This window comes from Salvelinus fontinalis, unplaced genomic scaffold, assembly GCF_029448725.1.
Source record: "Salvelinus fontinalis isolate EN_2023a unplaced genomic scaffold, ASM2944872v1 scaffold_0040, whole genome shotgun sequence".
Taxonomy (NCBI): Eukaryota; Metazoa; Chordata; class Actinopteri; order Salmoniformes; family Salmonidae; genus Salvelinus; species Salvelinus fontinalis.
The window spans coordinates 421469-439678 of NW_026600249.1; the positions used below are offsets into that span (position 1 = coordinate 421469).

The window sequence follows — 18210 nt, forward strand, 5'->3', positions numbered from 1 at the left end:
TGACACACTGATACTGACAAACTGACACACTGATACTGACACACTGATACTGACACTGACACACTGATACACTGACACACTGATACTGACACACTGATACTGACACACTGATACTGACACACTGATACTGACACACTGATACTGACACATTGATACTGACACACTGATACTGACACACTGATACTGACACTGACACACTAATACTGACACATTGATACTGACACATTGATACTGACACACTGAAACTGACACACTGATACTGACACTGACACACTGACACACTGACACACTGATACTGACACACTGATACTGACACACTGACACACTGACACACTGACACACTGATACTGACACACTGACACACTGACACACTGACACACTGATACTGACACACTGATACTGACACACTGACACACTGACACACTGATACTGACACACTGATACTGACACACTGATACTGACATACTGATACTGACACACTGATACTGACACACTGACACTGACACACTGATACTGACACACTGATACTGACACACTGATACACTGATACTGACACACTGATACCGACACACTGATACTGACACACTGACACACTGATACTGATACACTGATACTGACACACTGATACTGACACACTGATACTGATACACTGATACTGACACACTGATACTGACACACTGATACTGACACACTGACACACTGATACTGATACACTGATACTGACACACTGATACTGACACACTGATACTGACACACTGACACTGATACACTGATACTGACACACTGATACTGATACACTGATACTGACACACTGATACTGACACACTGACACACTGATACTGACACACTGATACTGACACACTGATACTGACACACTGATACTGACACACTGACACTGACACACTGATACTGACACGCTGATACTGACACACTGACACGCTGATACTGACACACTGATACTGACACACTGATACTGACACACTGACACGCTGATACTGACACACTGATACTGACACACTGATACTGACACACTGATACTGACACACTGATACTGACACGCTGATACTGATACACTGATACTGACACACTGATACTGACACACTGACACTGATACACTGATACTGACACACTGATACTGATACACTGATACTGACACACTGATACTGACACACTGACACTGATACACTGATACTGACACACTGATACTGACACACTGATACTGACACACTGATACTGACACACTGATACTGACACACTGATACTGACACACTGATACTGACATAATGATACTGACACACTGATACTGACACACTGATACTGACACACTGACACACTGACACGCTGATACTGACACACTGATACTGACACACTGATACTGACACACTGACACACTGACACACTGATACTGACACACTGATACGCTGATACTGACACACTGATACTGACACACTGATACTGACACACTGACACACTGACACACTGATACTGACACACTGACACGCTGATACTGACACACTGATACTGACACACTGATACTGACACACTGATACTGACACACTGACACACTGATACTGACACACTGATACTGACACACTGACACACTGATACTGACACACTGATACTGACATAATGATACTGACACACTGATACGCTGATACTGACACACTGATACTGATACACTGATACTGACACACTGATACTGATACACTGATACTGACACACTGATACTGACACACTGATACTGACACACTGACATACTGATACTGACACACTGATACACTGATACTGACACACTGATACTGACACACTGATACTGACACACTGATACTGACACACTGATACTGACACACTGATACTGACACACTGTTACTGACACACTGATACTGACACACTGATACTGACACACTGATACTGACACACTGATACTGACACACTGTTACTGACACACTGATACTGACACACTGATACTGACACACTGATACTGACACAATGGAGAAAGTCTTAAGAGCTATGCATTAATCAGTACTTTCATAGAGACTACAGAATGAATACAGGGATTGTCATAGCCTTATTGTGTGTGTGTGTGTGTGTGTGTGTGTGTGTGTGTGTGTGTGTGTGTGTGTGTGTGTGTGTGTGTGTGTGTGTGTGTGTGTGTGTGTGTGTGTGGTGTGTGGTGTGTGGTGTGTGTGTGTGTGTGTGTGTGTGTGTGTGTGTTTGTGCGCGCGCGCGTGCTCCTGTGCATGTGTAAGTGAGTGCTTATGACTAATTGTCAGTGTGTCAGAATCTGACAGAGAAGTAGGTCTTTATCTCATATGGCAGCCAGGCCTATATCTATATCCTTCCTCACCCTCTCTTTACAGATGTAGGATCTTCATTTGAGCCAGTTTGCTATAGCAGGAAAATAATCCTGCAGCAACAGGAAATGTGAATTATTATGTGGATTATAATTAACTGACATTTTTTTGTAGGGGTTAACTTCTCTAGGATAGGGGGCAGCATTTGGAATTTTGGATGAAATGCCTTCCCAAATTAAACTGCCTGCTTCTCGGGCCCAAAACTGTTAAAATAGTGTCTGTGAGTATAACAGAACTGATTTGGCAGGCAAAAACCTGAGAAAAATCCATTCAGGAAGTATTTTTTTGGGAGGGGTTTGTAATTTTCTATTCAATGCCATTACAGTATCCATTGACTTAGGACTCAAATTGCAGTTTCTATGCATTCCACTAGATGTCAACAGTCTTTAGAATTTTTTTCAGGCTTGTATTCTGAAAAATGAGGAAGTAAGAGCAGTCTGAATGAGTGGACCCTAAAGTGTCACAGAGCTTTTTCACGCGCGAAACCGAGAGAGTGCCTTTCTTGTTTACCTTTTATATTGACGACGTTATTGTCCGGTTGAAATATGATCGATTATTTAGGCTAAAAACAACCTGAGGATTGAATATAAACATCGTTTGACATGTTTCTATGAACTTTACGGATACAATTTGGATTTTTTTTGTCTGTCTGTTTTGACTGCGTTTGAGCCTGTGGATTACTGAAGAAAACGCGCGAACAAAACTGAGGTTTTTGGATATAAAGAGACTTTATCGAACAAAATGAACATTTATTGAGTAAATGAATGTCTGCTGAGTGCAACCATATGAAGATCATGAAAGGTAAGGGATTAATTTTATCTCTATTTCTGACTTGTGTAACTGTTCTACTTGGCTGGTTACTGTTTCTAATGATTTGTCTGCTGGGCTATGTTCTCAAATAATCGTAAGGTATGCTTTCGCCGTAAAGCATTTAAAAAATATGACACTGTGGTTGGATTCACAAGAAGTTAATTTTTAAACCTATGTAAAATATGTTATGTTTTCTGAATTTTTATAATGAGTATTTCTGCATTTGAATTTGGCGCCCAGCAGTTTCACTGGCTGTTGAAGAGGTGGGACGCTACCGTCTCACGTGCCCAAAAGAGGTTAATACCTTTTCTGTTAGGGAAAATCAAGTCTGACATTTTAGAGTGGAAATTACACACTTCAGAAGCCTTTTTAAACCTTGAATAAATCAAATCAAAGTTTATTTGTCGCGCGCGCCGAATACAGCAGGTGTAGACCTTACAGTGAATACACTACATGCTTGCATTTTCTACTGTGCAGGAAAATTCTCAGCAACGAAAGAGTGATCAAATTAAGATCCTACATCTGTATGTGTGTATGTTTAACACAGAGAAGGCCTCAGCCTCTCTGTATGTGTTTATGTTTAACACAGAGAAGGCCTCACCCTCTCTGTATGTGTGTATGTTTAACACAGAGAAGGCCTCACCCTCTCTGTATGTGTGTATGTTTAACACAGAGAAGGCCTCACCCTCTCTGTATGTGTGTATGTTTAACACAGAGAAGGCCTCAGCCTCTCTGTATGTGTGTATGTTTAACACAGAGAAGGCCTCAGCCTCTCTGTATGTGTTTATGTTTAACACAGAGAAGGCCTCAGCCTCTCTGTATGTGTTTAACACAGAGAAGGCCTCAGCCTCTCTGTATGTGTGTATGTTTAACACAGAGAAGGCCTCAGCCTCTCTGTATGTGTGTATGTTTAACACAGAGAAGGCCTCAGCCTCTCTGTATGTGTGTGTGTTTAACACAGAGAAGGCCTCACCCTCTGCATGAGTTCATCCCAGCGTGTGTTGAAGGCATCTAGTTTGTGCTGGATCATCTGATCCAGAACTCCTCCGTCCATCAGGGTCTGAGACAGCTCTCTGATCTGGTTCCTCCCATCTTCAGGGTGACGCAGCAATGTGTCCAGGGCCTGGACACACACACACACACACACACACACACACACACACACACACACACACACACACACACACACACACACACACACACACACACACACACACACACACACACACACACTCGCTCACGCACACGCACACGCACACGCACACACACACACACACACACACACACACACACACCCTTTATTTTTTATTCTTTTTTTATTAATTTTTTTCTCTCCCTTTTCTCCCCAATTTTCGTGGTATCCAATCGCTAGTAATTACTATCTTGTCTCATCGCTACAACTCCCATACGGGCTCGGGAGAGACGAAGGTCGAAAGTCATGCGTCCTCCGAAGCACAACCCAACCAAGCCGCACTGCTTCTTTAACACAGCGCGCCTCCAACCCGGAAGCCAGCCGCACCAATGTGTCGGAGGAAACACCGTGCACCTGGCCCCCTTGGTTAGTGCGCACTGCGCCCAGCCCGCCACAGGAGTCGCTGGAGCGCGATGAGACAAGGATATCCCTACCGGCCAAACCCTCCCTAACCCGGACGACGCTAGCCCAATTGTGCGTCGCCCCACGGACCTCCCGGTCGCGGCCGGCTGCGACAGAGCCTCGGGGCGAACCCAGAGACTCTGGTGATGCAGTTAGCACTGCATCGCCCTAGACCACTGCGCCACCCGGCAGGCCCTAGTTTTTATTTTAAGCCAATCAGTGTCCAGTATATTCACCCTCCCTCTGTCTGGGCCGTACCTGGTATCACTAATACAGAGAAAGGTATGACTGACTCTGGGCCGTACCTGGTATCACTAATACAGAGAAAGGTATGACTGACTCTGGGCCGTACCTGGTATCACTAATACAGAGATAGATATGACTGACTCTGGGCCGTACCTGGTATCACTAATACAGAGATAGATATGACTGACTCTGGGCCGTACCTGGTATCACTAATACAGAGATAGATATGACTGACTCTGGGCCGTACCTAATACAGAGAAAGGTATGACTGACTCTGGACAAATCTTAGGGAAAACGGTTGTTCCTCTTTTGGGTTTTGACATGAACCTTGACCAGAGGCTGTAGCTGCTGCCATTATTGGTCAATAGCTGCAGTCTGAAGGCTGATGAATGGAGCCCCCCATGAACGATATAACGACAGAGTGGGGTGAACCCCTAGGAGAGGGTCTGTCAGTGGTGAAAGGTCAAAGGTGAAAGGTTAGAGGTGGCTCACATCAAGGGCCTCACAGAGCTCCTCTGCTCCCCCCTGGATGTTGTCTGTCTCATCTAGCTTCTGCTCCAGCTGGTCCAGCCAGCCGTTCTCCTGCTCCAGGTAGGACAGCAGCTCACACCAACACGCCCACACCTCCTACAGACCAGGGGAGGGAGAGAGGTGAAAACAGAAAGAAAGAAGGGAGAGTGAGTGTGAGAGAGAAATGGTTTGTGTGATAGAGGGTGAAATGTGTCCAGTGAAAGTAGAGGAAAACAGATAAGAGAGAAACAAAGACTCATTGATATTCTGTTATGTTTCGTCTATAGATTGTACTATGTGTTTGTAATACCAGGAACATTGATTTTGTGAGGTGAGAGCTCCACGAAGGGGAGGATTAGAGGGGTGAGAGGTAGTGAAGTGTGTGTGTGTGTGTGTGCGTGTGTGTGTGCGTGTGTGTGTGTGTGTGTGTGTGTGTGTGTGTGTGTGTGTGTGTGTGTGTGTGTGTGTGTGTGTGTGTGTGTGTGTGTGTGTGTGTGTGTGTGTGCCTGCCTGTGCTCATGCCTGTGTGTGTGTGCTGTACTGTCCAGTATCTGTCCGGTATCTGTCAAGTATTTGTCCAGTATTTGTCCAGTATTTGTCTAGTATCTGTCCGGTATCTGTCCGGTATCTGTCCAGTATTTGACTGGTATCTGTCCGGTATTTGGCCGGTATCTGTCCAGTATTTGTACGGTATCTGTCCTGTATCTGTCCAGTATTTGTCCTGTATTTGTCCTGTATCTGTCCAGTATTTGTCCGGTATCTGTCCAGTATTTGTCCGGTATCTGTCCAGTATTTGTACGGTATCTGTCCAGTATTTGTACGGTATCTGTCCAGTATTTGTCCGGTAACTGTTCAGTATTTGTCCGGTATCTGTCCAGTATTTGCCAGGTATCTGTCCAGTATTTGCCAGGTATCTGTCCAGTATTTGTCCGGTATCTGTCCAGTATTTGTCAGGTATCTGTCCAGTATTTGTCCGGTATCTGTCCAGTATCTGTCCAGTATTTGTCCGGTAACTGTCCAGTATTTGTCAGGTATCTGTCCAGTATTTGTCCGGTATCTGTCCAGTATTTGTCCGGTATTTGTCCGGTAACTGTCCAGTATTTGTCCGGTATCTGTCCAGTGTTTGTCCGGTATCTGTCCAGTATTTGTCCGGTATTTGTCCGGTAACTGTCCAGTATTTGTCAGGTATCTGTCCAGTATTTGTCCAGTATTTGTCCAGTATCTGTCCGGTATTTGTCAGGTATCTGTCCAGTATCTGTCCGGTATTTGTCCGGTAACTGTCCAGTATTTGTCAGGTATCTGTCCAGGATCTGTCCGGTATCTGTCCGGTATTTGTCCAGTAACTGTCCAGTATTTGTCCGGTATCTGTCCAGTATTTGTCCGGTATCTGTCCAGTATTTGTCCGGTAACTGTCCAGTATTTGCCCGGTAACTGTCCAGTATTTGTCCGGTAACTGTCCAGTATTTGTCCGGTAACTGTCAAGTATTTGTCCGGTATCTGTCCAGTGTTTGTCCGGTATCGTACCTCCAGGGTTTTACACTTGCCGTCCAGGCGGCTGCAGAGTCTCTGGTAGTTAGCGGTCAGCACGACTAGCTCTGCCTTGAGGGCATCGTGGGCGGCCGGAGGGGCTTTGGAGATGAAACTGTTCACAGAGTCAGTCAGCAGCTTCACCTTCAGCTCTTTAGAGTGGACCTCCTCTTGACCCTTCTACAGAGAGAACAGAGAGATGGAGAGAGAATAAGAGAGGGGAGGAGAGAGGGGGAGGGAGGAGGGGGTGAGAGACAGAGAGAACAGAGAGATGGAGAGAGATTAAGAAAGAGGAGGAGAGAGGGGGAGGGAGGAGGGGGTGAGAGACAGAGAGAGAATAAGAAAAAGGAGGAGAGAGGAGGAGGGAGGAGGGAGTGAGAGACAGAGAGAGAATAAGAAAGAGGAGGAGAGAGGAGGAGGGAGGAGGGGGTGAGAGACAGAGAGAGAATAAGAAAGAGGAGGAGAGAGGGGGAGGGAGGAGGGGGTGAGAGACAGAGAGAGAATAAGAAAGAGGAGGAGAGAGGAGGAGGGAGGAGGGAGTGAGAGACAGAGAGAGAATAAGAAAGAGGAGGAGAGAGGAGGGGGGAGGAGGGAGTGAGAGACAGAGAGAGACTTTTGTGAGTGTAATGTTTACTGTTCATTTTTATTGTTTATTTCACATCTGTTTATTATCTATTTCTCTTGCTTTGGCAATGTAAACATTTGTTTCCCATGTCAATAAAGCCCTTAAATTGAATTGAATTAAAGAGAAGGGAGGAGAAGTGAGACAGAAAATGTGAGAGGACAAGAGGGGAGAGAGGGTAGGAGAGGGGAGAGAGGGTAGGAGAGGGGAGAGAGGGTAGGAGAGGGGAGAGAGGGTAGGAGAGGGGAGAGAGTGTAGGAGAGGGGAGAGAGTGTAGGAGAGGGTATGAGAGGGGAGAGAGTGTAGGAGAGGGGAGAGAGTGTAGGAGAGGGGAGAGAGGGGAGAGAGTGTAGGAGAGGGGAGAGAGGGTAGGAGAGGGGAGAGAGGGTAGGAGAGGAGAGAGTGTAGGAGAGGGGAGAGAGGGTAGTAGAGGGGAGAGAGGGTAGGAGAGGGGGGGGGAGTGTAGGAGAGGGGAGAGAGGGTAGGAGAGGGGAGAGAGGGTAGGAGAGGGGAGAGAGTGTAGGAGAGGGGAGAGAGTGTAGGAGAGGGGGGAGAGGGTAGGAGAGGAGAGAGTGTAGGAGATGGGAGAGAGGGTAGTAGAGGGGAGAGAGTGTAGGAGAGGGGAGAGAGTGTAGGAGAGGAGAGAGTGTAGGAGAGGGGAGAGAGGGTAGTAGAGGAGAGAGTGTAGGAGAGGGGAGAGAGTGTAGGAGAGGGGAGAGAGTGTAGGAGAGGGGAGAGAGGGTAGGAGAGGAGAGAGTGTAGGAGAGGGGAGAGAGTGTAGGAGAGGGGAGAGAGGGTAGGAGAGGGGGGAGAGGGTAGGAGAGGAGAGAGTGTAGGAGAGGGGAGAGAGTGTAGGAGAGGGGAGAGAGGGTAGGAGAGGAGAGAGTGTAGGAGAGGAGAGAGTGTAGGAGAGGGGAGAGAGGGTAGTAGAGGAGAGAGTGTAGGAGAGGGGAGAGAGGGTAGTAGAGGGGAGAGAGGGTAGGAGAGGAGAGAGTGTAGGAGAGGGGAGAGAGGGTAGTAGAGGAGAGAGTGTAGGAGAGGGGAGAGAGGGTAGTAGAGGGGAGAGAGGGTAGGAGAGGAGAGAGTGTAGGAGAAGGGAGAGAGGGTAGTAGAGGAGAGAGTGTAGGAGAGGGGAGAGAGTGTAGGAGAGGGGGGAGAGGGTAGGAGAGGAGAGAGTGTAGGAGAGGGTAGTAGAGGGGAGAGAGTGTAGGAGAGGGGAGAGAGTGTAGGAGAGGGGAGAGAGGGTAGGAGAGGGGAGAGAGGGTAGGAGAGGGGAGAGAGTGTAGGAGAGGAGAGAGTGTAGGAGAGGGGAGAGAGGGTAGTAGAGGAGAGAGTGTAGGAGAGGGGAGAGAGTGTAGGAGAGGGGAGAGAGGGTAGGAGAGGAGAGAGTGTAGGAGAGGGGAGAGAGTGTAGGAGAGGGGAGAGAGTGTAGGAGAGGGGAGAGAGGGTAGGAGAGGGGAGAGAGGGTAGGAGAGGGGAGAGAGGGTAGGAGAGGGGGGAGAGGGGAGAGAGAGAGGGGGATCGAGAACAGAGACAAAAAGAGATGAAGAGATACAAAGAGCGCAGAGAGAGAGAAAGAGAGAGATGAAGAGATGGCAGGAGGGAGAGAGAGAGAGCACAGTGGAGGGAGACAGAAAGATAAAGAGATGGCAGAAGGGAGACAGAAAGAGAGATGAAGAGATGGCAGGAGGGAGACACAGAGAGAGAGAGCACAGTGGAGGGAGACACAGAGAGAGAGAGCACAGTGGAGGGAGACAGAGAGAGAGAGAGAGCACAGTGGGGGGAGACAGAGAGAGAGCACAGTGGAGGGAGACAGAGAGAGAGAGCACAGTGGAGGGAGACAGAGAGAGAGCACAGTGGAGGGTGACAGAGAGAGAGCACAGTGGAGGGAGACAGAGAGAGAGCACAGTGGAGGGAGACAGAGAGAGAGAGAGCACAGTGGAGGGAGACAGAGAGAGAGAGAGCACAGTGGAGGGAGACACAGAGAGAGAGAGCACAGTGGAGGGAGACAGAGAGAGAGAGAGAGAGAGAGCACAGTGGAGGGAGACAGAGAGAGAGCACAGTGGAGGGAGACAGAGAGAGAGCACAGTGGAGGGAGACAGAGAGAGAGAGAGAGAGAGAGAGAGAGAGCACAGTGGAGGGAGACAGAGAGAGAGCACAGTGGAGGGAGAGAGAGAGAGAGCACAGTGGAGGGAGAGAGAGAGAGAGCACAGTGGAGGGAGAGAGAGAGAGAGCACAGTGGAGGGAGACAGAGAGAGAGCACAGTGGAGGGAGAGAGAGAGAGAGCACAGTGGAGGGAGACAGCGAGAGAGAGAGAGAGAGAGCACAGTGGAGGGAGACAGAGAGAGAGCACAGTGGAGGGAGACAGAGAGAGAGCACAGTGGAGGGAGACAGAGAGAGAGAGCACAGTGGAGGGAGACAGAGAGAGAGCACAGTGGAGGGAGACAGCGAGAGAGAGAGAGAGAGAGCACAGTGGAGGGAGACAGAGAGAGAGCACAGTGGAGGGAGAGAGAGAGAGAGCACAGTGGAGGGAGACAGCGAGAGAGCACAGTGGAGGGAGACAGAGAGAGAGCACAGTGGAGGGAGACAGAGAGAGAGCACAGTGGAGGGAGACAGAGAGAGAGCACAGTGGAGGGAGACAGAGAGAGAGCACAGTGGAGGGCGACAGAGAGAGAGCACAGTGGAGGGCGACAGAGAGAGAGCACAGTGGAGGGAGACAGAGAGAGAGCACAGTGGAGGGAGACACAGAGAGAGAGAGATGCTTATCTTACTGCTCTTTGTTTTAGAAATGCATTACTGACAACAACAGTTATTGAGCTAGAATTAAAGAGGATAAAGACAGGGGGAATGAGGGGCAGAGAGGGAGGGAGTTGATCAAAGGGAGAGAGGGAGGGAAGGAGATGAACAAAGGGAGAGAGAGAGGGAAGGAGATGAACAAAGGGATAGAGGGAGAGAGAGAACAAGAGAGAGAGAGAACAAGAGAGAGAGAGAACAAGAGAGAGAGGGAGGGAGAGTGTTGGAGGCAGGTCAGTGCTTAGATTAGAGTATGGTTTGGGTGAGTGCCCAGGACTGGCTATTGGGAAGTTTGGCCATAAGGATGGATGATTGGTCAACACCCCCCCCCCCCCACACACACACACTCCCCCCTCCCCCCACACACCCTACCTTGAGTTCCTCCACAGCCTTGCGTAGCTCCTCAGGGGTCTGGTAGGTGAAGTCTCTCTCCAGATAGTCCTCCTCAGCCTGAGTGATCCACTCCTGCATCTCAGCCATCTCCTTCCTCAGGCTCATGGTCTTGTCCAGACCCCCCTTCAGAGCGGACTTCTTAGCATAGGCCTGGAGACACACACACACACACACACACACACACACACACACACACACACACACACACACACACACACACACACACACACACACACACACACACACACACACACACACACACACACACACACACACACACACACACACACACACAGAGGCAATAACAACAGATGATATGTCAGGACAGGGATGGATGGAATCAACGCTTGGGTGGGTAAGGTGTTTGATCGTGATCGTGTGTGTGTTTGCTCGTATGTGTGTGTGTACCTGTTTGCAGATTATCTCCCACATAGCGTTCAGCTCATCGAGCTCCTTCTGCAGTTGGATGGCGAATGGTGGCTCCGCCTCTGTCTTCAGAGACACGCCCACCTCATTGATGCCGTTCAGACTGGGTTGGATGGTGTGGATGTCATTCACCAGGGCCTAGCCAATCCCAACAGAGACACAGGGGATATGACTAATAGAAATGGATGTGTGACAGAGAGATGTTCACTTATACTGTATGTACTGGGCTGTATGCCCTAGGGCTCATTTACTGGGCTGTATGCCCTAGGGCTCATTTACTGGGCTGTATGCCCTAGTGCTCATTTACTGGGCTGTATGCCCTAGGGATCATTTACTGGGCTGTATGCCCTAGTGCTCATTTACTGGGCTGTATGCCCTAGGGCTCATTTACTGGGCTGTATGCCCTAGGGCTCATTTACTGGGCTGTATGCCATAGGGCTCATTTACTGGGCTGTATGCCCTAGTGCTCATTTACTGGGCTGTATGCCCTAGGGCTCATTTACTGGGCTGTATGCCCTAGTGCTCATTTACTGGGCTGTATGCTCTAGGGATCATTTACTGGGCTGTATGCCCTAGGGCTCATTTACTGGGCTGTATGCCCTAGGGCTCATTTACTGGGCTGTATGCCCTAGGGCTCATTTACTGGGCTGTATGCCCTAGGGCTCATTTACTGGGCTGTATGCCCTAGGGCTCATTTACTGGGCTGTATGCTCTAGGGATCATTTACTGGGCTGTATGCCCTAGGGCTCATTTACTGGGCTGCATGCCCTAGGGCTCATTTACTGGGCTGTATGCCCTAGGGCTCATTTACTGGGCTGTATGCTCTAGGGCTCATTTACTGCGCTGTATGCCCTAGGGCTCATTTACTGGGCTGTATGCTCTAGGGATCATTTACTGGGCTGTATGCTCTAGGGATCATTTACTGCGCTGTATGCCCTAGGGCTCATTTACTGGGCTGTATGCTCTAGGGGTAATTTACTGGGGTGACGTTTAGAGGTCACAATTCCTCTGCTAAAAATAGAGGGCTGCCAGCTGAGAGAAAGTGAATGACAGGTTGCCAGCTGAGAGAAGGTGAATGACAGGTTGCCAGGTGAAAGAAGGTGAATGACAGGTTGCCAGCTGAGAGAAGGTGAATGACCGGTTGCCAGGTGGGAGAAGGTGAATGACAGGTTGCCAGGTGAGAGAAGGTGAATGACAGGTTGCCAGGTGAGAGAAGGTGAATGACAGGTTGCCAGGTGAGAGAAGGTGAATGACAGGTTGCCAGGTGAGAGAAGGTGAATGACAGGTTGCCAGGTGGAAGAAGGTGAATGACCGGTTGCCAGGTGAGAGAAGGTGAATGACAGGTTGCCAGGTGAGAGAAGGTGAATGACAGGTTGCCAGGTGGAAGAAGGTGAATGACCGGTTGCCAGGTGGGAGAAGGTGAATGACAGGTTGCCAGGTGAGAGAAGGTGAATGACAGGTTGCCAGGTGAGAGAAGGTGAATGACAGGTTGCCAGCTGAGAGAAGGTGAATGACAGGTTGCCAGGTGAAAGAAGGTGAATGACAGGTTGCCAGCTGAGAGAAGGTGAATGACAGGTTGCCAGGTGAGAGAAGGTGAATGACAGGTTGCCAGCTGAGAGAAGGTGAATGACCGGTTGCCAGGTGGGAGAAGGTGAATGACAGGTTGCCAGGTGAGAGAAGGTGAATGACAGGTTGCCAGGTGAGAGAAGGTGAATGACAGGTTGCCAGGTGAGAGAAGGTGAATGACAGGTTGCCAGGTGAGAGAAGGTGAATGACAGGTTGCCAGGTGAGAGAAGGTGAATGACAGGTTGCCAGGTGGAAGAAGGTGAATGACAGGTGGCCATGTGAGAGAAGGTGAATGACAGGTGGCCATGTGAGAGAAGGTGAATGACAGGTTGCCAGGTGAGAGAAGGTGAATGACAGGTTGCCAAAGAGAAGGTGGAAGAAGGTTGCCAGGTCTTACAGTGCACTGCTCCAGCTGTTTCTGCAGGGCCTCTGAGTCCCCCAGCGCTGGCCACTCCTCATTCAGGAACACGTCAACATCAGCCATCCACTTCCTCAGAGTCTTCACGTCATTCTGAGAGACACAGACAGATAGGTTGACAGACAGCACAGAACTGACAATGTGCTTAGAGTCATTTATAGCCGCACACACAAACAAAGTCAGAAACATGTCAGCGGCACCCATCCACTTCCTCTGTGTCTTCACATCATGATGCAGACACTGACAGCAAAGACCACATTGATATTGTCCTCCTTACAGTCATTTACACAGGAACATATGGTATTCTCACTCACAGATCTATCGAAATCTCTTCATCTCTGTCTCTATCTCTTCATCTCTGTCTCTATCTCTTCATCTCTGTCTCTATATCTCTGTCTATATCTCTTCATCTCTGTCTCTATCTCTTCATCTCTGTCTCTATCTCTTCATCTCTGTCTCTATCTCTTCATCTCTGTCTCTATCTCTCTGTCTATATCTCTTCATCTCTGTCTCTATCTCTTCATCTCTGTCTCTATTGCTTCATCTCTGTCTTTATTGCTTCATCTCTGTCTCTATTGCTTCATCTCTGTCTCTATCGCTTCATCTCTGTCTCTATCTCTTCATCTCTGTCTCTATATCTCTGTCTATATCTCTTCATCTCTGTCTCTATCTCTTCATCTCTGTCTCTATCTCTTCATCTCTGTCTCTATCTCTTCATCTCTGTCTCTATTGCTTCATCTCTGTCTCTATCTCTTCATCTCTGTCTCTATCTCTTCATCTCTGTCTCTATTGCTTCATCTCTGTCTCTATCTCTTCATCTCTGTCTCTATCTCTTCATCTTTGTCTCTTCATCTCTGTCTCTATCTCTTCATCTCTGTCTCTATCTCTTCATCTTTGTCTCTTCATCTCTGTCTCTATCTCTTCATCTTTGTCTCTTCATCTCTGTCTCTATCTCATCTCTGTCTCTTCATCGCTGTCTCTATCTCTTCATCTCTGTCTCTGACTCTTCATCTCTGTCTCTATCTCTTTATCTCTGTCTCTATCTCTTTATCTCTGTCTCTATCTCTTCATCTCTGTCTCTATCTCTTCATCTCTGTCTCTATCTCTTCATCTCTGACTCTTCATCTCTGTCTCTATCTCTGTCTCTATCACTTCAATTCAATTCAATTCAATTCAATTCAAGGGGCTTTATTGGCATGGGAAACATATGTTAACATTGCCAAAGCAAGTGAGGTAGATATTATACAAAACAAAGCTTAATCTCTGTCTCTATCTCTGTCTCTATTTCTCTATTTCTTCATCTCTATCTCTTCATCTCCGTCTCTATCTCTTCATCTCTGTCTCTATCTCTGTCTCTATCTCTTCATCTCTGTCTCTATCTCTGTCTCTATCTCTTCATCTCTGTCTCTTCATCTCTGTCTCTATCTCTTCATCTCTGTCTCTATCTCTTCATCTCTGTCTCTATCACTTCAATTCAATTCAATTCAATTCAATCCAAGGGGCTTTATTGGCATGGGAAACATATGTTAACATTGCCAAAGCAAGTGAGGTAGATAATATACAAAACAAAGCTTAATCTCTGTCTCTATCTCTGTCTCTATTTCTTCATCTCTGTCTCTTCATCTCTGTCTCTATCTCTGTCTCTATCTCTGTCTCTATTTCTTCATCTCTGTCTCTTCATCTCTGTCTCTTCATCTCTGTCTCTATCTCTGTCTCTATTTCTTCATCTCTGTCTCTTCATCTCTGTCTCTATCTCTTCATCTCTGTCTCTATTTCTTCATCTCTGTCTCTTCATCTCTGTCTCTATCTCTTCATCTCTGTCTCTATTTCTTCATCTCTGTCTCTATCTCTTCATCTCTGTCTCTATCTCTTCATCTCTGTCTCTTCATCTCTGTCTCTATCTCTTCATCTCTGTCTCTATTTCTTCATCTCTGTCTCTATCTCTTCATCTCTGTCTCTATCTCTTCATCTCTGTCTCTATCTCTTCATCTCTGTCTCTTCATCTCTGTCTCTATCTCTGTCTCTATCTCTTCATCTCTGTCTCTATCTCTTCATCTCTGTCTCTTCATCTCTGTCTCTTCATCTCTGTCTCTATCTCTGTCTCTATCTCTGTCTCTATTTCTTCATCTCTGTCTCTTCATCTCTGTCTCTATCTCTTCATCTCTGTCTCTATTTCTTCATCTCTGTCTCTATCTCTTCATCTCCGTCTCTTCATCTCTGTCTTTATCTCTGTCTCTATCTCTGTCTCTATCTCTTCATCTCTGTCTCTATCTCTTCATCTCTGTCTCTATCTCTTCATCTCTGTCTCTATCTCTTCATCTCTGTCTCCCTCTCTCTCACCCTCCCTCTCTCCATCCCTCTCTCCCTTTCCCACTCTCGATCTCTCTCTCTCGCTCTCCTTCTCCCTCGTTCTACTCTCGCTCCCTTTATTTCGCTCTCTTCCTACTCCCTCTCCCTCTCTCTCGCAGCACAACCCCCACCCCCCTCCAACCCCCACGGTACCTGGAACTGCAGTAATTTAGCCATAAGCTCTGTTATCTTGGTCGCCTGTTCCCCTAGCGTTGAGGACAGGCGTCTCCAGCGAGTCATGATGCTGTCCATCTCTGTCCTGTACTTGTGACTGATCTCTGGAGGGGCCTTCTGAAAAACCTGGTCCACTGTAGACGTCAGGTAGTCCACCTCCCTCTGGTGCTCTGCAAGCGCAACCTGCATTACCTGTGGGGAAGGACATGGAGATGGTTGTACTCAATACAGGGGGAATCCCAACTTTCACATTTTCACTGAAGTTTCTTATTGATATCAATGTATGATTAAGAGAAAATGTTAGTTATGATTTGGCCATATGAGAACTTTTTAGCAGGATAGTTATTTTAAATCCATGGATGATAGCCACCCAGAGGGGGCACTGAGAGGAAGATGGAGAGATTTGTTTTTTGGGGGGGAGCACAGAAAGATCCCCCCGTGGTTTTTTATTCATTTTTGGTGCATGGAGGTTAATGCAAACCAGAGGCAGCTAAAGAGTAGCTTTGAGGACTATGACTGTAGTCCAAATGGACCCCTAGCCCCTCTGTCCTCTCTGTCTAGGGCAGGCCTGTTGACCCCTAGCAGCTCTGCCCTCTCTGTCTAGAGAGAAGGGCCTGGTGACCCCTAGCCCCTCTGCCCTCTCTGTCTAGAGAGAAGGGCCTGTTGACCCCTAGCAGCTCTGCCCTCTCTGTCTAGGGAGAAGGGCCTGGTGACCCCTAGCCCCTCTGCCCTCTCTGTCTAGGGAGAAGGGCCTGGTGACCCCTAGCCCCTCTGCCCTCTCTGTCTAGAGAGAAGGGCCTGGTGACCCCTAGCCCCTCTTCCCTCTCTGTCTAGGGAGAAGGGCCTGGTGACCCCTAGCCCCTCTGCCCTCTCTGTCTAGGGAGAAGGGCCTGTTGACCCCTAGCCCCTCTGTCCTCTCTGTCTAAGGAAAGGGCCTGGTGACCCCTAACCCCTCTGCCCTCTCTGTCTAGAGAGAAGGGCCTGGTGAACCCTAGCAGCTCTGCCCTCTCTGTCTAGGGAAAGGGCCTGGTGACCCCTAGCCCCTCTGTCCTCTCTGTCTAGAGAGAAGGGCCTGGTGACCCCTAGCCCCTCTGCCCTCTCTGTCTAGAGAGAAGGGCCTGGTGACCCCTAGCCCCTCTGCCCTCTCTGTCTAGAGAGAAGGGCCTGGTGACCCCTAGCCCCTCTGCCCTCTCTGTCTAGGGCAGGCCTGGTGACCCCTAGCCCCTCTGCCCTCTCTGTCTAGAGAGAAGGGCCTGGTGACCCCTAGCCCCTCTGCCCTCTCTGTCTAGGGAGAAGGGCCTGGTGACCCCTAGCCCCTCTGTCCTCTCTGTCTAGAGAGAAGGGCCTGGTGACCCCTAGCCCCTCTGCCCTCTCTGTCTAGAGAGAAGGGCCTGTTGACCCCTAGCCCCTCTGCCCTCTCTGTCTAGGGCAGGCCTGGTGACCCCTAGCCCCTCTGCCCTCTCTGTCTAGAGAGAAGGGCCTGTTGACCCCTAGCCCCTCTGCCCTCTCTGTCTAGGGAGAAGGGCCTGGTGACCCTTAGCCCCTCTGCACTCTCTGTCTAGAGAGAAGGGCCTGGTGACCCCTAGCCCCTCTGCCCTCTCTGTCTAGAGAGAAGGGCCTGTTGACCCCTAGCCCCTCTGCCCTCTCTGTCTAGGGAGAAGGGCCTGGTGACCCCTAGCCCCTCTGCCCTCTCTGTCTAGGGAGAAGGGCCTGTTGACCCCTAGCCCCTCTGCCCTCTCTGTCTAGGGAGAAGGGCCTGGTGACCCCTAGCCCCTCTGCCCTCTCTGTCTAGGGCAGGCCTGTTGACCCCTAGCCCCTCTGCCCTCTCTGTCTAGAGAGAAGGACCTGGTGACCCCTAGCCCCTCTGCCCTCTCTGTCTAGGGAGAAGGGCCTGGTGACCCCTAGCCCCTCTGCCCTCTCTGTCTAGAGAGAAGGGCCTGGTGACCCCTAGCCCCTCTGCCCTCTCTGTCTAGGGAGAAGGGCCTGTTGACCCCTAGCCCCTCTGCCCTCTCTGTCTAGAGAGAAGGGCCTGGTGACCCCTAGCCCCTCTGTCCTCTCTGTCTAGGGAGAAGGGCCTGTTGACCCCTAGCCCCTCTGCCCTCTCTGTCTAGGGAGAGGACCTGGTGACCCCTAGCCCCTCTGCCCTCTCTGTCTAGAGAGAAGGGCCTGTTGACCCCTAGCCCCTCTGCCCTCTCTGTCTAGGGAGAATGGCCTGGTGACCCCTAGCCCCTCTGCCCTCTCTGTCTAGGGAGAAGGGCCTGTTGACCCCTAGCCCCTCTGCCCTCTCTGTCTAGGGAGAAGGGCCTGGTGACCCCTAGCCCCTCTGCCCTCTCTGTCTAGGGCAGGCCTGTTGACCCCTAGCCCCTCTGCCCTCTCTGTCTAGAGAGAAGGGCCTGGTGACCCCTAGCCCCTCTGCCCTCTCTGTCTA

At 49.3% G+C, this 18210-nt stretch overlaps 1 protein-coding gene across 1 annotated transcript in view; it reads right to left on the reverse strand.

Annotated features, from left to right (window-relative positions):
- The window catches only part of LOC129842429 (dystrophin-like), a gene marked incomplete at both ends in the record, with an annotated part of 185041 nt that overhangs the window by 62361 nt on the left and 104470 nt on the right, over window positions 1-18210 (reverse strand). The window contains 7 exon segments of the mRNA XM_055910991.1: window positions 4138-4287; window positions 5497-5631; window positions 7039-7221; window positions 10829-10999; window positions 11258-11413; window positions 13239-13352; window positions 15762-15974. Coding sequence (XP_055766966.1) covers window positions 4138-4287; window positions 5497-5631; window positions 7039-7221; window positions 10829-10999; window positions 11258-11413; window positions 13239-13352; window positions 15762-15974 — 1122 coding nt within the window.